General features: G+C 47.6%; 1 protein-coding gene across 1 annotated transcript; it reads right to left on the minus strand.

Annotated features, from left to right (window-relative positions):
* Nucleotides 1–12,979: 12,979 nt before the first annotated feature.
* LOC122923896 (zona pellucida sperm-binding protein 3-like) lies at nt 12,980–18,570 on the minus strand. Its single transcript, XM_044274754.1, has 8 exons — nt 18,079–18,570; nt 17,257–17,375; nt 14,651–14,754; nt 14,400–14,577; nt 14,213–14,333; nt 13,516–13,607; nt 13,293–13,426; nt 12,980–13,209 (listed from the first exon to the last, which is right to left on the minus strand). Exons 1-8 carry the CDS (start codon nt 18,568–18,570, stop codon nt 12,980–12,982), a joined length of 1,470 nt encoding a protein of 489 aa, XP_044130689.1.
* Between the last annotated feature and the right edge of the window lie 200 nt (nt 18,571–18,770).

Genomic DNA, 18,770 nt, shown 5'->3' on the forward strand with positions numbered 1-18,770 from the left:
CTGAAAAATACCAATTGCAGCAAGGCCATATTGTTTACAGGACCTCCTGCCTGCTTTCTCAGAGTGAAGAAAAAAAAAACAGTTGTGCCTATTTGTGTATGTTGCACCTTTAACCCTTTCACCCCCTTTTCAGGTTGATTAAGGGTATTGCAGCACTTATTTTTATATGTGCCATTTGAATAATGTGGACTATTTTTATGTGCTGTCACTTTTATTATGCAACGTAAAATGCTAAAAGAAATGCGCCCAGGGATAGACTCTAATGAGCCTCTGAGATCTTGCTACTATTTTAAAGAAATGCGCCCAGAGATGGACTCCACTGTATGTGAGCCTCTGTGATCTTATACCTCCGGCCTTGCTTTATACGAAATTATACTTGTCATTTTCACTGAATGTGTTACAAGAAGGAAACCTGGGTACGGACTCATTTATATGCTTTGAGCCTCCAAGAATTGTTATTTATTGTTTTACATTTTCTTTGGACTACAACTGTTCTATTATGGACACTGTAACGGACCGTTTCAGCAGACAAGGGGTTAAGATCCGTTTAGGCGATATGCCCCTTTCTGAGAGACAGGCACAGCTACTGCAGAACACCAACCTCCCGAACTGGATACAAAATAGCACTCCAAACTGGAACCTCGCAAATAGCTGCCGGCAGACGAACAGGAAAAGCGTACAGTCAGCTTACACTCCTGGCAATCAGTCTCTAACAGCATATAGGGAATCCCCCCAATAACGAGACAAGGCTCCGTCTTGAGGGTCAGCAGTGGTCTGACGTGCTGGCACACTCAGCCTGGTTTTTATTACAGTTGTTGCAAATACAGGTCCGCCCACAGGGTTTTGAAATATAACAAGTCAGTAATTCACAACACACACAATGTAAATACAGCAACCAATCGTTCACGCCCCCAGAGGACCAGAAGGGAGACTGCGATACAGGACAGATACAACATATCCCCACAATGCATCATGGTTTCCTCCTCTCTGCCTGGGAGACAACCGAGGGCAATACAATTATCTCTCAGGACAAAGGGGAGATCGCCAATACACATGTGGAGACAACAGGACAGACATCACCATTCAAACACACAATGGGACAATAGAACCACACCCAGCATATTCCTCCCAAGCTGACAAGTTACACTTATTATAAATTGTTACAACTTTGTGAGGTTACATTGTCCATACATATAACTTACATCAATTTAAACAGTATAACTTGGGGGACAAACCTATCCAAAATTCCCTGGAATATGTTCAGGGGTTTAAAAGTTAGTAGGGGCCATAATCCTGAGGCAAGAGGCTTTTAAACAGCCCCCTCCAAAACCCAGTGGCGAGGTTGGTTTCGCCACACACACTTTGCACTTAAAGTATTATTATGGACTATCCTGGTATTTATTGTTACGCTGCGCCAGGTCAGCCCCCCTGTTCCCTTATGTTATCCTGAGAGAAGAGAACGACGCCCCTTTTCACCGAACTTGCTCCTTAGCCAGTGGAACTGCCTGATATATACATATAATGTATGTCGCAAATGTAGATGTATTTTCCTGCTTTGCATTATTTTTCTATTACAGGTGCAGTATCCAGCTGGGCAGGGCCCCTTTCAGGTTGCGCCGAGGACGGGCAACGTCAAATCGTGGGGGTATGTAGTGTCCCACTAGGTAGGAGTGGGCACTACACAAGGGTCAATTGGGTAGCGTGTACTTCTACTCACAAGGGACAGTGATATTGTATTGATCTATGCATTTAATGTAATTTACTGTGTGTTTTTACATATGTTGTTTCCCCTGTTATACACTTAGCAGGCCTAGTGGGGTGTAATTTAGCCTCCCAGACACTAGAGGGAGATAGGGAGCCCCTAGTATAAATGTCCAGGCCCAGACAGGGAGGGGTTTGGTCATAGTCAGGAGTCTGTGGAGACAGAAGTGAGAAGGCACCAGCCCAAGATATGCTGAGGGCCTCCTCCTGACATGCAGCTGGATAGTCCTGGTTTCTAGCTGCACCAGGAGGCTAGATGGAGTACAGCCTGCTTGGAGACAGTAGTGTATTCCAGGGGACTAGAGGAGTTACCTCGTCAGCCTGAAGCTCCTGAGGCTAAGGATAGCTCAGTTGAGATACCCCAGTAGTAGGACAGCACCTCCTGGGAGCAACTTGCAGCCACCTTTCACATCAAGCAGTGAGAAACAGCTAGGAAACAAAGGTACTGTAACCTTAAGCAAGTGCCAATACTGGGGGAAGGATTTTATACCAAGGATTTAAGCCAGCAATTAGGCATCCGGGCCTTGGGATCCAGCCAGCTAGAATAGCTGTGGGGATAGAGCAGCATAGCACTGCAAAGCATTAACTATATACCCTCCAAGTATCTTGCAAGATAGAAACCTGCTGTGTCATAAACCTGCTGTGCATTGGGAACTGTAAAGGACGGCATTAACATCTTCTCTAACTGCATGTACAAAGTTGGACTGTTTTCACCAAGTAAAGCAACGTTTGGTTCAACAACTGCGTACTCATTTAATCCTCCTGCAAACCGGTGTGCCACGGTCACAGGCACTGGCGTCACGATCCTTAAAGGGACCTTGCCCCAGGCACTCTAAACACCTGCAACCACCAGGGCACCTCACATACCATCATGTCTTGTCCCTATCTACAGAGTGTGCCCCAGAGGAACTAGTGTCTGCCTCTCATTCACTGCTGCATGCCTGCCCAGGGTCCTCCAAAAAGTGAGTAACCCTCGATTGCCCATTCCTTGACCTCACTGTCGCTATACCCTGCAGGTCTGGCGTGTTGCACATGTGACCCAGCCTCTATTTAAGCTGGAGTCACATAGCGCCGCACAACACTCTGCTCTGAACAGTGTAGGGAGAGGTTGCAGCTGCGACTGTTAGGGCGAGATTAGGCAGTGATTAACTCCTCCAAAACACTTAAGTCAGTGATCGATCTACAGCTGTAGATCATTGAACTGCTGCTATTCAAATGCTCACTGTTTTTAGGCTGCCCAGAGCGTTTTTCAGTCACTTTTTTCTGGGGTGATCGGCGGCCATTTTGTGTCTTGTGGTGCGCCAGCACAAGCTGCCACCAAGTACATTTAACCCTCAATAGTGTGGTTATTTTTTGGCTATATCCTACATCAGGGGTAAGCTGTCACCAAGTACATTTAACCATCAATAGTGTGGTTATTTTTGGGCTATATCCTACATCAGGGGCTTGGCTGTGCTTGCTATTTTATTGAGGGGTGAAATACAATTGCCAAAAAAGCAGTACCCTAAATCTGGTGTTTCAGCTGTGGCCAGCCAATTGTAATACTGTCTGCTGTCTGGCAAAGGATATATTTTTGTTCTGGGTTGAAATACAATTCCCAACTTAGCAATTTCCTAATTTAGTAGTTTCTGCTGTATCAGGCCTACTTTAAATCTATCCCTAAAAGGGTATATTAGATTAAAGGTGCTGATAGGGTCATTCTCAATAACTTCACACACACGCTACTGTGCATTTCCAAGTCTAATTCTGTCAGTAAACCTATACCTGTCACCCAGCGCCTAAATACTAGGCCTCAAATTTATATTCAGCTAAATCTGTGGTTACTGCTCTGCCTGTATTAGTGTAATACGGTACCTAAATAGATAGCCAGATAGTGTTAGGTGTCTGTAAAAAAAGGCCTGAATTTGAATTCAATACATTGGGCCAAATAATATTTTTCTTATTGTGGTGAACGGTAACAATGAGGAAAACATCTAGTAAGGGACGCGGACATGGTCCTAGTGGTGTTAGTGGACCCTCTGGTCCTGGGAGAGGACGTGGCCGTTCTGCCACAGCCACACGTCCTAGTGTACCAACTACCTCAGGTCCCAGTAGCCGCCATAATTTACAGCGATATTTGGTGGAGCCCAATGCCGTTCAAAGGATGGTAAGGCCTGAGCAGGTACAGGCATTAGTCAATTGGGTGGCCGACAGTGGATCCAGCACGTTCACATTATCTCCCACCCAGTCTTCTGCAGAAAGCGCACAGATGGCGCCTGAAAACCAAGCCCATCAGTCTGTCACATCACCCCATGCATATCAGGGAAACCGTCTGAGCCTCAAGTTATGCAGCAGTCTCTTATGCTGTTTGAAGACTCCGCTGGCAGGGTTTCCCAAGGGCATCCACCTAGCCCTTCCCCAGCGGTGAAAGACATAGAATGCACTGACGCACAACCACTTATGTTTCCTGATGATGAGGACATGGGAATACCACCTCAGCATGCCTCTGAGGGAGGTTTTTGGCAACAGCAGAGGCCAGGTACAAATGTGGCCAGCCAGGGCCCACTACTGGAGGACGAGGAGGACGAGGAGGTGGAGGAGGATGAAGCATGGTCATAGCGGGGTGGCACCCAACGCAGCTCGGGCCCATCACTGGTGCGTGGCTGGGGGGAAACGCAGGACAATGACGATACGCCTCCCACAGAGGACAGCTTGTCCTTACCTCTGGGCAGCCTGGCACACATGAGCGACTACATGCTGCAGTGCCTGCGCAACGACAGCAGAGTTGCCCACATTTTAACGTGTGCGGACTACTGGGTTGCCACCCTGCTGGATCCACGGTAAAAAGACAATGTACCCACCTTACTTCCTGCACTGGAGCGTGATAGGAAGATGCACGAGTACAAGCGCACGTTGGTAGACGCACTACTGAGAGAATTCCCAAATGTCACAGGGGAACAAGTGGAAGGCCAAGGCAGAGGAGGAGCAAGAGGTCGCCAAGGCAGCTGTGTCACGGCCAGCTCCTCTGAGGGCAGGGTTAGCATGGCAGAGATGTGGAAAAGTTGTGTCAACACGCCATAGCTAACTGCACCACCACCTGATACGTAAAGTGTTAGCAGGAGGCAACATTTCACTAACATGGTGGAACAGTACGTGTGCACACCCCTCCACGTACTGACTGATGGTTCGGCCCCATTCAACTTCTGGGTCTCTAAATTGTCCACGTGGCCAGAGCTAGCCTTTTATGCCTTGGAGGTGCTGGCCTGCCCGGCGGCCAGCGTTTTGTCTGAACGTGTATTCAGCACGGCAGGGGGCGTCATTACAGACAAACGCAGCCGCCTGTCTACAGCCAATGTGGACAAGCTGACGTTCATAAAAATGAACCAGGCATGGATCCCACAGGACCTGTCCATCCCTTGTGCAGATTAGACATTAACTACCTCCCCTTAACCATATATTATTGTACTCCAGGGCACTTCCTCATTCAATCCTATTTTTATTTTCATTTTACGATTATATTGCGAGGCTACCCAAAGTTGAATGAACATCTTCTCTGTCTGGGTGCCGGGGCCTAAATATATGCCAATGGACTGTTCCAATGTTGGGTGACGTGAAGCCTGATTCTCTGCTATGACATGCAGAATGATTCTCTGCTGACATGAAGCCAGATTGTCTGTTATGGGACCTCTCTCCTCTGCCTGGGTGCTGGGCCTAAATATATGCCAATGGACTGTTCCAATGTTGGGTGACGTGAAGCATGATTCTCTGCTATGACATGAAGACTAGGGATGAGCGAACCCGAACTGTATAGTTCGGGTTCGTACCGAATTTTGGGGTGTCCGTGACACGGACCCGAACCCGGACATTTTCGTAAAAGTCCGGGTTCGGGTTCGGTGTTCGTCGCTTTCTTGGCGCTTTTTGAAAGGCTGCAAAGCAGCCAATCAACAAGCGTCATACTTCTTGCCCCAAGAGGCCGTCACAGCCATGCCTACTATTGGCATGGCTGTGATTGGCCAGAGCACCATGTGACCCAGCCTCTATTTAAGCTGGAGTCACATAGCGCCGCCCGCCACTCTGCTCTGATCAGCATAGGGAGAGGTTGCAGCTGCCACGTTAGGGCGAGATTAGGCAGTGATTAACTCCTCCAAAGGACTTCATTCAGAGATCGATCTGCAGCTGTGGATGATTGAACTGCTGCTATTCAATTGCTCACTGTTTTTAGGCTGCCCAGAGCGTTTTTCAGTCACTTTTTTCTGGGGTGATCGGCGGCCATTTTGTGTCTTGTGGTGCGCCAGCACAAGCTGCCAATAAAGTGCATTTAACCCTCAATGGCGTGGTTGTTTTTTGGCTATATCCTACATCAGGGGCAAGCTGCGCCTGTCACCAAGTGCATTTAACCCTCAATGGTGTGGTTGTTTTTTGGCTAAATCCTACATCAGGGTCAAGCTGTCACACCAAGTGCATTTAACAGCAATAGTCTGGTTATTTTTTGGCCATATACTACATCAGGGGCAAGCTAAGCCTGTCACCAAGTGCATTTAACCCTCAATAGTGTGGTTGGTCAAGCTGTCACACCAAGTGCATTTAACCATCAATAGTGTGGTTATTTTTTGGCCATATCCCAGTCTAATTCTGTCAGTAAACGTATACCTGTCACCCAGCGCCTAAATACTAGGCCTCAAATTTATATTCAGCTAAATCTCTCGTTACTGCTGTGCCTGTATTAGTGTAATACGGTACCTAAATAGATAGCCAGATAGTGTTAGGTGTCTGTAAAAAAAGGCCTGAATTTGAATTCAATACATTGGGCCAAATAATATTTTTGTTGTTGTGGTGAACGATAACAATGAGGAAAACATCTAGTAAGGGACGCGGACGTGGACATGGTCGTGGTGGTGTTAGTGGACCCTCTGGTGCTGGGAGAGGACGTGGCCGTTCTGCCACAGCCACACGTCCTAGTGTACCAACTACCTCAGGTCCCAGTAGTCGCCAGAATTTACAGCGATATATGGTGGGGCCCAATGCCGTTCTAAGGATGGTAAGGCCTGAGCAGGTACAGGCATTAGTCAATTGGGTGGCCGACAGTGGATCCAGCACGTTCACATTATCTCCCACCCACTCTTCTGCAGAAAGCGCACAGATGGCGCCTGAAAACCAACCCCATCAGTCTGTCACATCACCTCCATGCATACCAGGTAAACTGTCTGAGCCTCAAGTTATGCAGCAGTCTCTTATGCTGTTTGAAGACTCCGCTGGCAGGGTTTCCCAAGGGCATCCACAAAGCCCTTCCCCAGCGGTGGAAGACATAGAATGCACTGACGCACAACCACTTATGTTTCCTGATTCTGAGAACATGGGAATACCACCTCAGCATGTCTCTGATGATGACGAAACACAGGTGCCAACTGCTGCGTCTTTCTGCAGTGTGCAGACTGAACAGGAGGTCAGGGAGGAAGACTGGGTGGAAGACGATGCAGGGGACGATGAGGTCCTAGACCCCACATGGAATGAAGGTCGTGCCACTGACTTTCACAGTTCGGAGGAAGAGGCAGTGGTGAGACCGAGCCAACAGTGTAGCAAAAGAGGGAGCAGTGGGCAAAAGCAGAACACCCGCCGCCAAGAGACTCCGCCTGCTACTGACCGCCGGCATCTGGGACCGAGCACCCCAAAGGCAGCTTCAAGGAGTTCCCTGGCATGGCACTTCTTCAAACAATGTGCTATCAACAAGACCCGAGTGGTTTGCACGCTGTGCCATCAGAGCCTGAAGCGAGGCATTAACGTTCTGAACCTTAGCACAACCTGCATGACCAGGCACCTGCATGCAAAGCATGAACTGCAGTGGTGTAAACACCTTAAAAACAAGGAACTCACTCAGGCTCCCCCTGCTACCTCTTCTGCTGCTGCCGCCTCGACCTCTTCTGCTGCTGCCGCCTCGGCCTCTTCTGCTGCTGCCGCCTCGGCCTCTTCCTCCGCCTCTGGAGGAACGTTGGCTCCTGCCGCCCAGCAAACAGGGGATGTACCACCAACACCACCACCTCCGTCACCAAGCATCTCAACCATGTCACACGGCAGCGTTCAGCTCTCCATCTCACAAACATTTGAGAGAAAGCGTAAATTCCCACCTAGCCACCCTCGATCCCTGGCCCTGAATGCCAGCATTTCTAAACTACTGGCCTATGAAATGCTGTAATTTAGGCTGGTGGACACAGACAGCTTCAAACAGCTCATGTCGCTTGCTGTCCCACAGTATGTTGTTCCCAGCCGCCACTACTTCTCCAAGAGAGCCGTGCCTTCCCTGCACAACCAAGTATCCGATAAAATCAAGTGTGCACTGCGCAACGCCATCTGTAGCAAGGTCCACCTAACCACAGATACTTGGACCAGTATGCACGGCCAGGGACGCTATATCTCCCTAACTGCACACTGGGTAAATGTAGTGGCAGCTGGGCCCCAGGCGGAGAGCTGTTTGGCGCACGTCCTTCCGCCGCCAAGGATCGCAGGGCAACATTCTTTGCCTCCTGTTGCCACCTCCTCCTACTCGGCTTCCTCCTCCTCTTCTTCCACCTGCTCATCTAGTCAGCCACACACCTTCACCACAAACTTTAGCACAGCCCGGGGTAAACGTCAGCAGGCCATTCTGAAACTCATATGTTTGGGGGACAGGCCCCACACCGCACAGGAGTTGTGGCGGGGTATAGAACAACAGACCGACGAGTGGTTGCTGCCGGTGAGCCTGAAGCCCGGCCTGGTGGTGTGCGATAATGGGCGAAATCTCGTTGCAGCTCTGGGACTAGCCGGTATGACACACATCCCTTGCCTGGCGCATGTGCTGAATTTGGTGGTGCAGAAGTTCATTCACAACTACCCCGACATGTCAGAGCTGCTGCATGAAGTGCGGGCCGTCTGTTCGCGCTTCCGGCGTTCACATCCTGCCGCTGCTCGCCTGTCTGCGCTACAGCGTAACTTCGGCCTTCCCGCTCACCGCCTCATATGCGACGTGCCCACCAGGTGGAACTCCACCTTGCACATGCTGGACAGACTGTGCGAGCAGCAGCAGGCCATAGTGGAGTTTCAGCTGCAGCACGCACGGGTCAGTCACACTGCGGAACAGCACCACTTCACCACCAATGACTGGGCCTCCATGCGAGACCTGTGTGCCCTGTTGCGCTGTTTCGAGTAGTCCACCAACATGGCCAGTGGCGATGACGCGGTTATCAGCGTTACAATACCACTTCTATGTCTCCTTGAGAAAACACTTAGGGCGATGATGGAAGAGGAGGTGGCCCAGGAGGAGGAGGAAGAGGGGTCATTTTTAGCACTTTCAGGCCAGTCTCTTCGAAGTGACTCAGAGGGAGGTTTTTTGCAACAGCAGAGGCCAGGTACAAATGTGGCCAGCCAGGGCCCACTACTGGAGGACGAGGAGGACGAGGATGAGGAGGAGGATGAGGATGAAGCATGGTCACAGCGGGGTGGCACCCAACGCAGCTCGGGCCCATCACTGGTGCGTGGCTGGGGGGAAAGGCAGGACGATGACGATACGCCTCCCACAGAGGACAGCTTGTACTTACCTCTGGGCAGCCTGGCACACATGAGCGACTACATGCTGCAGTGCCTGCGCAACGACAGCAGAGTTGCCCACATTTTAACCTGTGCGGACTACTGGGTTGCCACCCTGCTGGATCCACGGTACAAAGACAATGTACCCACCTTACTTCCTGCACTGGAGCGTGATAGGAAGATGCGCGAGTACAAGCGCACGTTGGTAGACGCGCTACTGAGAGCATTCCCAAATGTCACAGGGGAACAAGTGGAAGCCCAAGGCCAAGGCAGAGGAGGAGCAAGAGGTCGCCAAGGCAGCTGTGTCACGGCCAGGTCCTCTGAGGGCAGGGTTAGCATGGCAGAGATGTGGAAAAGTTTTGTCAACACGCCACAGCTAACTGCACCACCACCTGATACGCAACGTGTTAGCAGGAGGCAACATTTCACTAACATGGTGGAACAGTACGTGTGCACACCCCTCCACGTACTGACTGATGGTTCGGCCCCATTCAACTTCTGGGTCTCTAAATTGTCCACGTGGCCAGAGCTAGCCTTTAATGCCTTGGAGGTGCTGGCCTGCCCGGCGGCCAGCGTTTTGTCTGAACGTGTATTCAGCACGGCAGGGGGCGTCATTACAGACAAACGCAGCCGCCTGTCTACAGCCAATGTGGACAAGCTGACGTTCATAAAAATGAACCAGGCATGGATCCCACAGGACCTGTCCGTCCCTTGTGCAGATTAGACATTAACTACCTCCCCTTAACCATATATTATTGTACTCCAGGGCACTTCCTCATTCAATCCTATTTTTATTTTCATTTTACCATTATATTGCGAGGCTACCCAAAGTTGAATGAACCTCTCCTCTGTCTGGGTGCCGGGGCCTAAATATATGCCAATGGACTGTTCCAATGTTGGGTGACGTGAAGCCTGATTCTCTGCTATGACATGCAGACTGATTCTCTGCTGACATGAAGACAGATTCTCTGTTATGGGACCTCTCTCCTCTGCCTGGGTGCCGGGGCCTAAATATATGACAATGGACTGTTCCAGTGGTGGGTGATGTAAAGCCTGATTCTCTGCTATGACATGAAGCCAGATTCTCTGCTATGACATGAAGCCAGATTCTCTGCTATGACATGAAGCCAGATTCTCTGCTATGACATGAAGCCAGATTCTCTGCTATGACATGAAGCCAGATTCTCTGCTATGACATGAAGCCAGATTCTCTGCTATGACATGAAGCCAGATTCTCTGCTATGACATGAAGCCAGATTCTCTGCTATGACATGAAGCCAGATTCTCTGCTATGACATGAAGCCAGATTCTCTGCTATGACATGAAGCCAGATTCTCTGCTATGACATGAAGCCAGATTCTCTGCTATGACATGAAGCCAGATTCTCTGCTATGACATGAAGCCAGATTCTCTGTTATGGGACCTCTCTCCTCTGCCTGGGTCTAAATATCTGACAATGGACTGTTCCAGTGTTGGATTATACTTTACCTCCCAAGTGCCAAAATAGCAAGTGCTTGCCTCACTCCCCATTTACATTGCTATCTACAATGGTCAGCCTGCACCAGGATGCAGGCAGACCAAGTTAGTGCACTGCCTAAAAACTGGCACATCAGGTTATGCTGACCACATGTCCTATTGTACCAACGCCTAGGCTTCAGGTCTAGTGGCCTGAGGCCTAAGAGAGTGAATAGCAGATATTAAGCCCCAAGTCCTGCTGAAAGATGTGGCACTGTCAAGGGGTTCCAAGCAATTGTGTGGGTCTTAAGACCACCACTGGACCTAGATTAAGAATGCAGTCCAGCCAAGACCACCACATGCCACCCTCTTCATTGACTGATATGGGATCTCCAAAAACAAAAACCAGTTGAGCCAGAAGTCTTGTCAGAATTCCCATAGCAGTCAATGGAAAAGTATGCACTTCAAGCCAGGATCTTCTTTGAAGGTGAAACCCACACCCATCAGACATTTAAGGGCACATACTATTGCTATGCCATGGGAAAATCTGTATGTCCCAACCAGAGAACCAAATAACTCCAGTTTCTGATCTTTACAAAAAAGTCCTTTAAGGCTGGTATGCATCAACTATTTTTTTAAAATGCATCTGTATAATGATTAGGGAGAGGAGAGCTTCCATTGCACTCATACCCATAGTCCTCTGTATCACCGTCCTCAGGACAGTAATACAGATGCCTGTGCTGTGGGGCAGGGGAGAGTCATGTCCCTTCCTCTGATTGGCGCTCTGGCCTAGTGCCTGCAGCCTCATAAACCGTACAGTGCGGGACCCAGGCCAGAAGAGGCCTGCATCGCTGACATGGAAGTATACGTTTTTTTACGTACAATACTTTTACTGACACATTATTGGGGGCACTATAGGTGCATCTACTGAGGCTACAAAGAAGGGGTATTTTATATGGAAGTCTCTGTACAGTAGCATTTTATACTGGGACACATTATGGTGGGTAGAGGAGTACTATATAGGGGTATTTTATACTGGCACTATGGGGACATTAGCTCAACTGGGGGCATTACAAGGGTGTATTTTTTGCACTGTCACATAAGGAGAATTAATTAAATGTGATTATGGTGGGCTTTATTACTCCCATGGTATGACCCCCTAGTAGCAGCACCAGCCTCAAGAGACAAGCAATTGTAAGTTTTCATGTGAAATATGTTTGTTATACAAACAGCATAGACTGTGCCACACAATATACCGCTACACTGTGTAGTCTGTTCTATAAGCACCATTATTTTCTGGCGGTGGACAGAATATAATGTGCAAGTGCCCCTCCCGAGACCAGGCTCTGGATCCGCCGCTGGTCTGGACCGCTCACAGGAGTGTACATTTCTTCTAAACTGTAATCCATATCCTCTGACCTGCAGAAATCAGCGCTCACTTGGTAACAACTAACAGGCAGTACCTGTAGGCTGTAGCCTGGCCCTGTTACCAAAGCTAGCCGAGTGGTGTAAGGTTAAGGTACTACTAGATATGAGCGGCCGCTGAATCCCGATTTTAAGTTGAAGTTACTGCAGGATATGGATTACAGTTTATAAATGCCAAATGTACACTGAGCAGCGGGGAGGGGGATCTGTGGATGACACGTAGCATAAGATGCTATATACAGTATGTGTCATCCACAGCTCCCCCTCCATAAAGTCATCCACAGAATAACCCCCCATAGCAGAGTCAACCACAGGAAACTAGGATATGTTGAAATCAGAGTTGTTTTTAAAACCACAGAAAGGACTTTTTTCCGGTTGCTGTTTTAGGTATTCGGTTAATTATTGGAGCATTTCTAAGCATATTTTTTTTATTTTTATGTATCGTTATAGCCTCCCCCCCCCTACTTTTGTCCTGGCCCCCAGTGTGCCCCCTCAAAATTTCAAAGCTAGAGCCACCACTGCCAGAGAGCAGCTTTCAATTATTCTTCTCCTGAGAAGTGTGAGCTATAAACCACCCATCTGCTCTATACAGATGTGCCCATACCATACTTCCATGTGACCCACAGAAAATCCTCTATATAGCCCCATAGTACTCATGTATATAGCACCAGGAGATGGTCTGTTGTGCTGGACCATGCATGAAGTTATGGGTCACATGAAACCAGTCCCATAAAACCATTGGCACCGTTGATTGAGACACGACCCAAGTGCAAGTAACATTTTTCCCATTTTTATTTCTGGACTATTTGTGAGACAGTTTTTTCAGAAGACATTTTGCAGACACAAGAAGAGTCACTGCAACAACTACTGAAGTGATTGAGCCCGTGGCCACCAGCACCCACAACTGCAGAGGTTCTTCTACACCCATTCTGGAAGCTTGGGAAATTCCTTCTTTGGAGACCTGGTTAGGCTTCGATCCAGTCACTAGAAGAGGGCCCAGTCTGGCCATAGTGTATTTCTCTAGATGAGAACCTAGTGGAAGAATTAGCAACACCCATTTTCAAATACCTTGACATTTATGGAAGCTTTAGGGGACGTTTGACTGAAGAACTCACCGACATCTCTTTTCCCAACTCCTCTTGACCTGGCAGGTTGTGGGCCCCATGCTGTTCTCCGGCTGCCAACTGTAGCACAGTTCCCAGTGTTGCAGCACTGGCAGTTCGCACTGGGGCCTTCCACAGGTGACCAACTGTAAGAGCAAGTGCAAATCAAGTGTCAACCATTGAGAGAACATCCATTGTTATCTAACTAAAGAAACTCAGATGTGCAAGGTTTTACCTGCTGGTAGCCTTGTTGTAGGAGCAGGCCTTGTTCATTGGATCAGGGGTCTGGTTGATGTCAGCAGCTCTCAGGTGGCAGGTTATGTAGATCTAAGACACCACAATTACAGTTTATATCACAAGAAATAATTTACATTCATAATCTTGGACAGCTGGAGAATTTACGCTCAGGGCCAATATTACTACTTCCCAGCCTCTTGCTTGTCCCGCTCTGCAAGTCTGTTTAATCACTGATGCCCATTGTGGGCAGTGATCAATCAAGTGTGCATGCGCTGTGTGAAACCAGCGGGCATGCCCAGGCCAGTGGTGAACTGCCATGTGCAGGTTATCGGCTGGTACTGGGGATGATGCAACAGATTTAGAGGGACAGACAAGCAATGTGAAAGGCAGAGCAGCTTGGGCACCCATGAGCCCTCATTTGCATATGGATTCAACATAGTTTTTAGCAGGAGAACGTCACAGCAAAAGAACAAAGGTAGCACTGGCACTTGTGCTACAGCACCATGTAAGCAGTGTGCAACATCTAATTTTGGCAACAGACTCCCTTTAATGTTGAAAGTGCAGATTAGAACAGTGGCCAGTTGTGTGCTTTCAACCCCATTCAATCAGTGGGGTGAAAACAAGGACGTTAAAGACAGGTGCAAAAAGTTAATTGCTTGGCATTTTAGGGTCATACTAACATCTCTAGTCCTTACCATAGAAAGGTCACTGTTAATGAACCTGAAGGCATCAACTGTGAATCGAAGCTTATTAGCTTCAGGTCTTGGAGAAACAAAGGCTGAAGAGGATTCTCCTAGTATCCCATCGATCAAGCACCTGTAGGAGATATTTCAGTGAAGATGCCTTAAATTAACAGTAAACAAAAAAATATATGAAACTCACCCATTATAAGCAATGATGTCATAGTGAGGATTTGAGGTCTCATCTGGAGTAAGGGTGGCAACACAGCTATCAACAAACAGCATCATCGGGACGTGGTTCTCTATGTTCACAAAGGCCTCTATGTAGAAGATCTCACCAAGCTGGTAGACAAGTGATTGACGAGGAGCACTCCAGTCCTCTACAGACAAATTAAGGCTTTTAGTACAAGACGAGAATACGCCCCTCCCCCCTCCTTCTACTTGAAGTCTTACCAGTCATGAGAGTCAAGGAGAAAGACAACCTTTCTTCTGAGCTCACTGTGGTGCTGTAGGGAGCCCATGTTGGCTTGATGGCATTGCTGCTTACATTGCCAAATCTGGAAGAGTAGAGAAATGAAAGGATAACTGTACGTGATTGCAAGAAAATGGCAGCTTTCCATAATCATCCCATGTGTCCACAGGTGGCAAGTGGTACCGCAGTTTAGCCCTATTTACTATAGAGCTGAACCAATGGACAGCAGGGGGTATTTTTGGAAGTAAGCAGCCATGGTTGTAATGATGGACAAGCTCTTTGAGAGGTTGACTGGAACTTGAAAGTATCTTGTCAACCATATGGTAAAGTAGCAAAGCTGATACTTATGGCATTGAGGCCTTAAGGGTGTTCCAGCCATGTAAGGTGTTGCAGCGTGTTTAACTGAAGTTACGACACCCTGACCAGTCCTGCTCTACTTACTAGTGATGAGCGGCAGGTGCCATATTCGATTTCGACGAAATTCGCGAATATTCGATAGAATATTCTTTTTATATTCGTCGAAATCGAATATTCGTCATTATTCTTGTTATCGCGATTAATATGCGATTTAAATAATCGAATTTCGATTTTAACTTAAAGGCTACTCTCCTATTGAAATCGCAATTCGATTTTTTTCAAGTTATAATAATCGAATTTCGATTTTAAAGAGGACCTTTCACTACTCTACAAACGAAAAACTAACTATACCTGTGGGCAGAGCGGCGCCCAGGGGTCCCCCTGCACTTACTAGCAAGTCTGGGCGCCGCTCCGTTCGCCCGGTGTTTCAGCTCCCTCTGACTGTTTTCTTGTAGGAGGCGTGTCCCTTGCTGCACTGCTGGCCAATCGCAGCGCACAGCTCATAGCCAGGCTATGAGCTGTGCGCTGCGATTGGCCAGCAGTGCAGCAAGGGACACGCCTCCTACAAGAAAACAGTCAGAGGGAGCTGAAACACCGGAGCCTATACCGGGCGAACGGAGCGGCGCCCAGACTTGCTAGTAAGTGCAGGGGGACCCCTGGGCGCCGCTCTGCCCACAGGTATAGTTAGTTTTTCGTTTGTAGAGTAGTGAAAGGTCCTCTTTAACTTAGCACTGCTATATGCCATATTAGGCTAACTAATATGGCATATAGCAGTGCTGTTATAATAATCGAATTTCGATTTTAACTTGAAAAAAAATCGAATTGCGATTTCAACGTAATTCTCAAATCCGACAGTACATTCTAGTATATGTAGATGTTCCCATGGTGATGGGGACGCTCCATGAGCATGGAAGTCGGCAGAAGCGGCAACGGGCACTGACTGGAGCAGCCAGGAATCCAAAGGACAGGTAAGAACAACTTTAGGGAAGTGGGAAAGAAAAAAATATAACAATAAAAAAAAAAAAAAAAAACACGAATATTCAAAATATCGAATTTATATCACTATATTAGAAATATTCGCGAATTAGCGAAGTGCCAATATTCGCGAAAAAAATTCGATATTCAAACTCAACACTACTACTTACAAAGAGTTTGATGGTCGACTACCTATTTTTGCCTTGAGTCATACAGCCAGGTCCCATTCAAAGAGGGCTAGTCTCCTCCCCAGACATTTGTTTTAGTAACCAATTCCCAGGTCATACCATTTCTGGAGTATCTTGTGGGCTACAGTTCCCCCCATTATTCCTACTACTATTGAATTGCTGGCAGTTTTCAATAAAAGCCAATCTGGGTGTCCCTGCATAGTGACTGGCAGCACCTATAGAATAAGGTCAGACACCTCAAAACTGAAAATTCAGACCTTTATGGCATACTGCTAACTTCCATTAGGAATCAGGAACAGTTAAAAGGTTCTCCAGAATTACTACATGGAGAGTGTAAGTAGTTGGTGAAACACATGCCAGGAGAGGAGACAGCTCAAAGCCTCTCACTAGTATTGACAGAGCAAGAGGGGAATGTTTGTCATGATTCCTTTCAGAGTCTTTATGAACCTTGAAGAGGAGCAGGATGATTAATGCAATAATTAGGATGGGAATACATGGACAGTACAGCCGCTTTACTCATTACATGGCCAAAGATCACAGTACCGATGCTACAGAACATTGCTTCATAATGTAAGTGGAATCAAGCTGTGACTGTCCCAGTCAGATCCAGCAGGACGGGACTGTCTCATGGCTGGTTGGAGCAAACAGTTTGGCCTCATGCACACGGCCGTTGTTTGGGTCCGCATCTGAGCCGCCATTTTGGCGGCTCGGATGCGGACCTATTCACTCCAAAGGGGCCGCAAAAGATGCGGACAGCACGCCATGTGCTGTCCGCATCCGTTGCTCCGTTCCACGGCCACACAAAATAAAATAAGTCGTATTATCTGCGCTTTGCGGACAAGAATAGGGATTTATATTGATGGCCGTCCGTTCTGCAGATTGTGGAAGTCACACAGGCATCTTCCGTTTTTTGCGGTCTGCAAACCGCGGAACGGTCGTGTGCACGATGCCCTAGTCTCAATGTGACCACATTCAACAACTACCATCTAGCTTAACTTGGAAGATATTTCACCACTGGAAGACTCTAGAAGACATAGCTATAGAGCACACTATTAGTACAGACTTACCGTGGGTAGTAACACCAGATGGGAACCACTGCAGGACTGGATCTAATGATGGGCACATTGGGGGAGGTGGTGGGGTTGTAAGACAAGTTGATCTTGTAGATAAGTATATCTGAAGTCATCTTGATGAGAGAGCCACAGTAAAAGTTAGTCTCAACACAAAGCACAAAATAAAAATAAAAAAGCCTAACCCTAAAAGCTGAAACAAATCAGCTGGAAAATTAGTAAGAATGGGCAACCCTAGAAGATATACAAGAGAAAAAATAAATAAAATTGACAAGGCAGTGGGTCAGTTACACTGCAAGGCCAGAAATGGACAACTGGTTAGATTGTGTTATGAAAGTCCATGATTGCGTCAGAAGATCATGACACCATAGTATACCAGCTAAAACTAGTCAACATTCTTGGGTACAAGCTGTAGAAAGGGTTAATGTACTTCAACTAAACCGGATCCATGTCCACACAAGAGATATGCAAATTTCGGGTTATGAAACGTATTCACGCTTTGTTTACTGGTAAAAGGGGAATTGTGTTATGGATTCCGTTACCATGGACTATAACACAATTCTATGACAGAATGCCTTGAGGCATTCCATTATGCATTCAGTCATAGAATTGCATTATGGTCCATGGTAATGGAACCCATAAAGCAATTCACCTTTTACCAGTAAAAGCGTAAACAAATTTCAAGATATGAAATTCGCTCATCTCTAACCAAAACAGGTCAATATAGTGAAGAGGATCTAAAGGGTTTTCATGATAAACACAGTAATTGTTGCTCAGTGCATATTGGTCTACTAAGGGACCTTTAGTCCTCCAACTTACCTCTAGGTTGCTTCCACAGTCTTGAAGAGCAATTTGAAAGACTACAGTAGTAACTGAAGCCTGAGAGCTAGCTGTGCAGGTCCCAAGGACCAGGTCTGAAGGATTCACCATCCTACCATTACCATAGAAGTCTCTCTCTACAGTCACCACCATACTGTCCTCAGCACACTGCACACGGACAGGGGATGATGGGTTTGGCATAATTGGTGGGGGCTGTGTAAGCTGTCTGGACTGAATACCTACTCCAGGATACATGCGACCCCAGCCAGACACAGGACCAGAACCTCTCAGAGACCCAATTCCAGAAACTGGAGACAAAAGATTTCCCCTAGGAGAACCTACTGCAGATACAGTTCTAGAAGATCCCCATCCAGGCTGATAATTCCTCCACCGAGTGTCTGGCTGGCGCCGATGTCTAACCAAGGAACTGCTAAAGCCTGACCCATAGATGAGAACCACAAGCAACCAACTCCACCTAATCCCTAACAACATCTTGACTACAGGAGAAGTCACACCAGGAAGTGGTGGAGGGAGGAGATCTTTATACCTCACCCATCACATGGTCATCACTTCACTTGACCCTTCATTATACTCAGCTGGACACCATCCACACCTGATGAGGATATGGCAATGCAGAGTCCAGTGGTGAAGTTCACAATGGATTTGTGTTCATTTCTTGTCCTTTTTTCACG

The sequence above is a fragment of the Bufo gargarizans genome, unplaced genomic scaffold, assembly GCF_014858855.1.
Source record: "Bufo gargarizans isolate SCDJY-AF-19 unplaced genomic scaffold, ASM1485885v1 original_scaffold_2038_pilon, whole genome shotgun sequence".
NCBI lineage: Eukaryota > Metazoa > Chordata > Amphibia > Anura > Bufonidae > Bufo > Bufo gargarizans.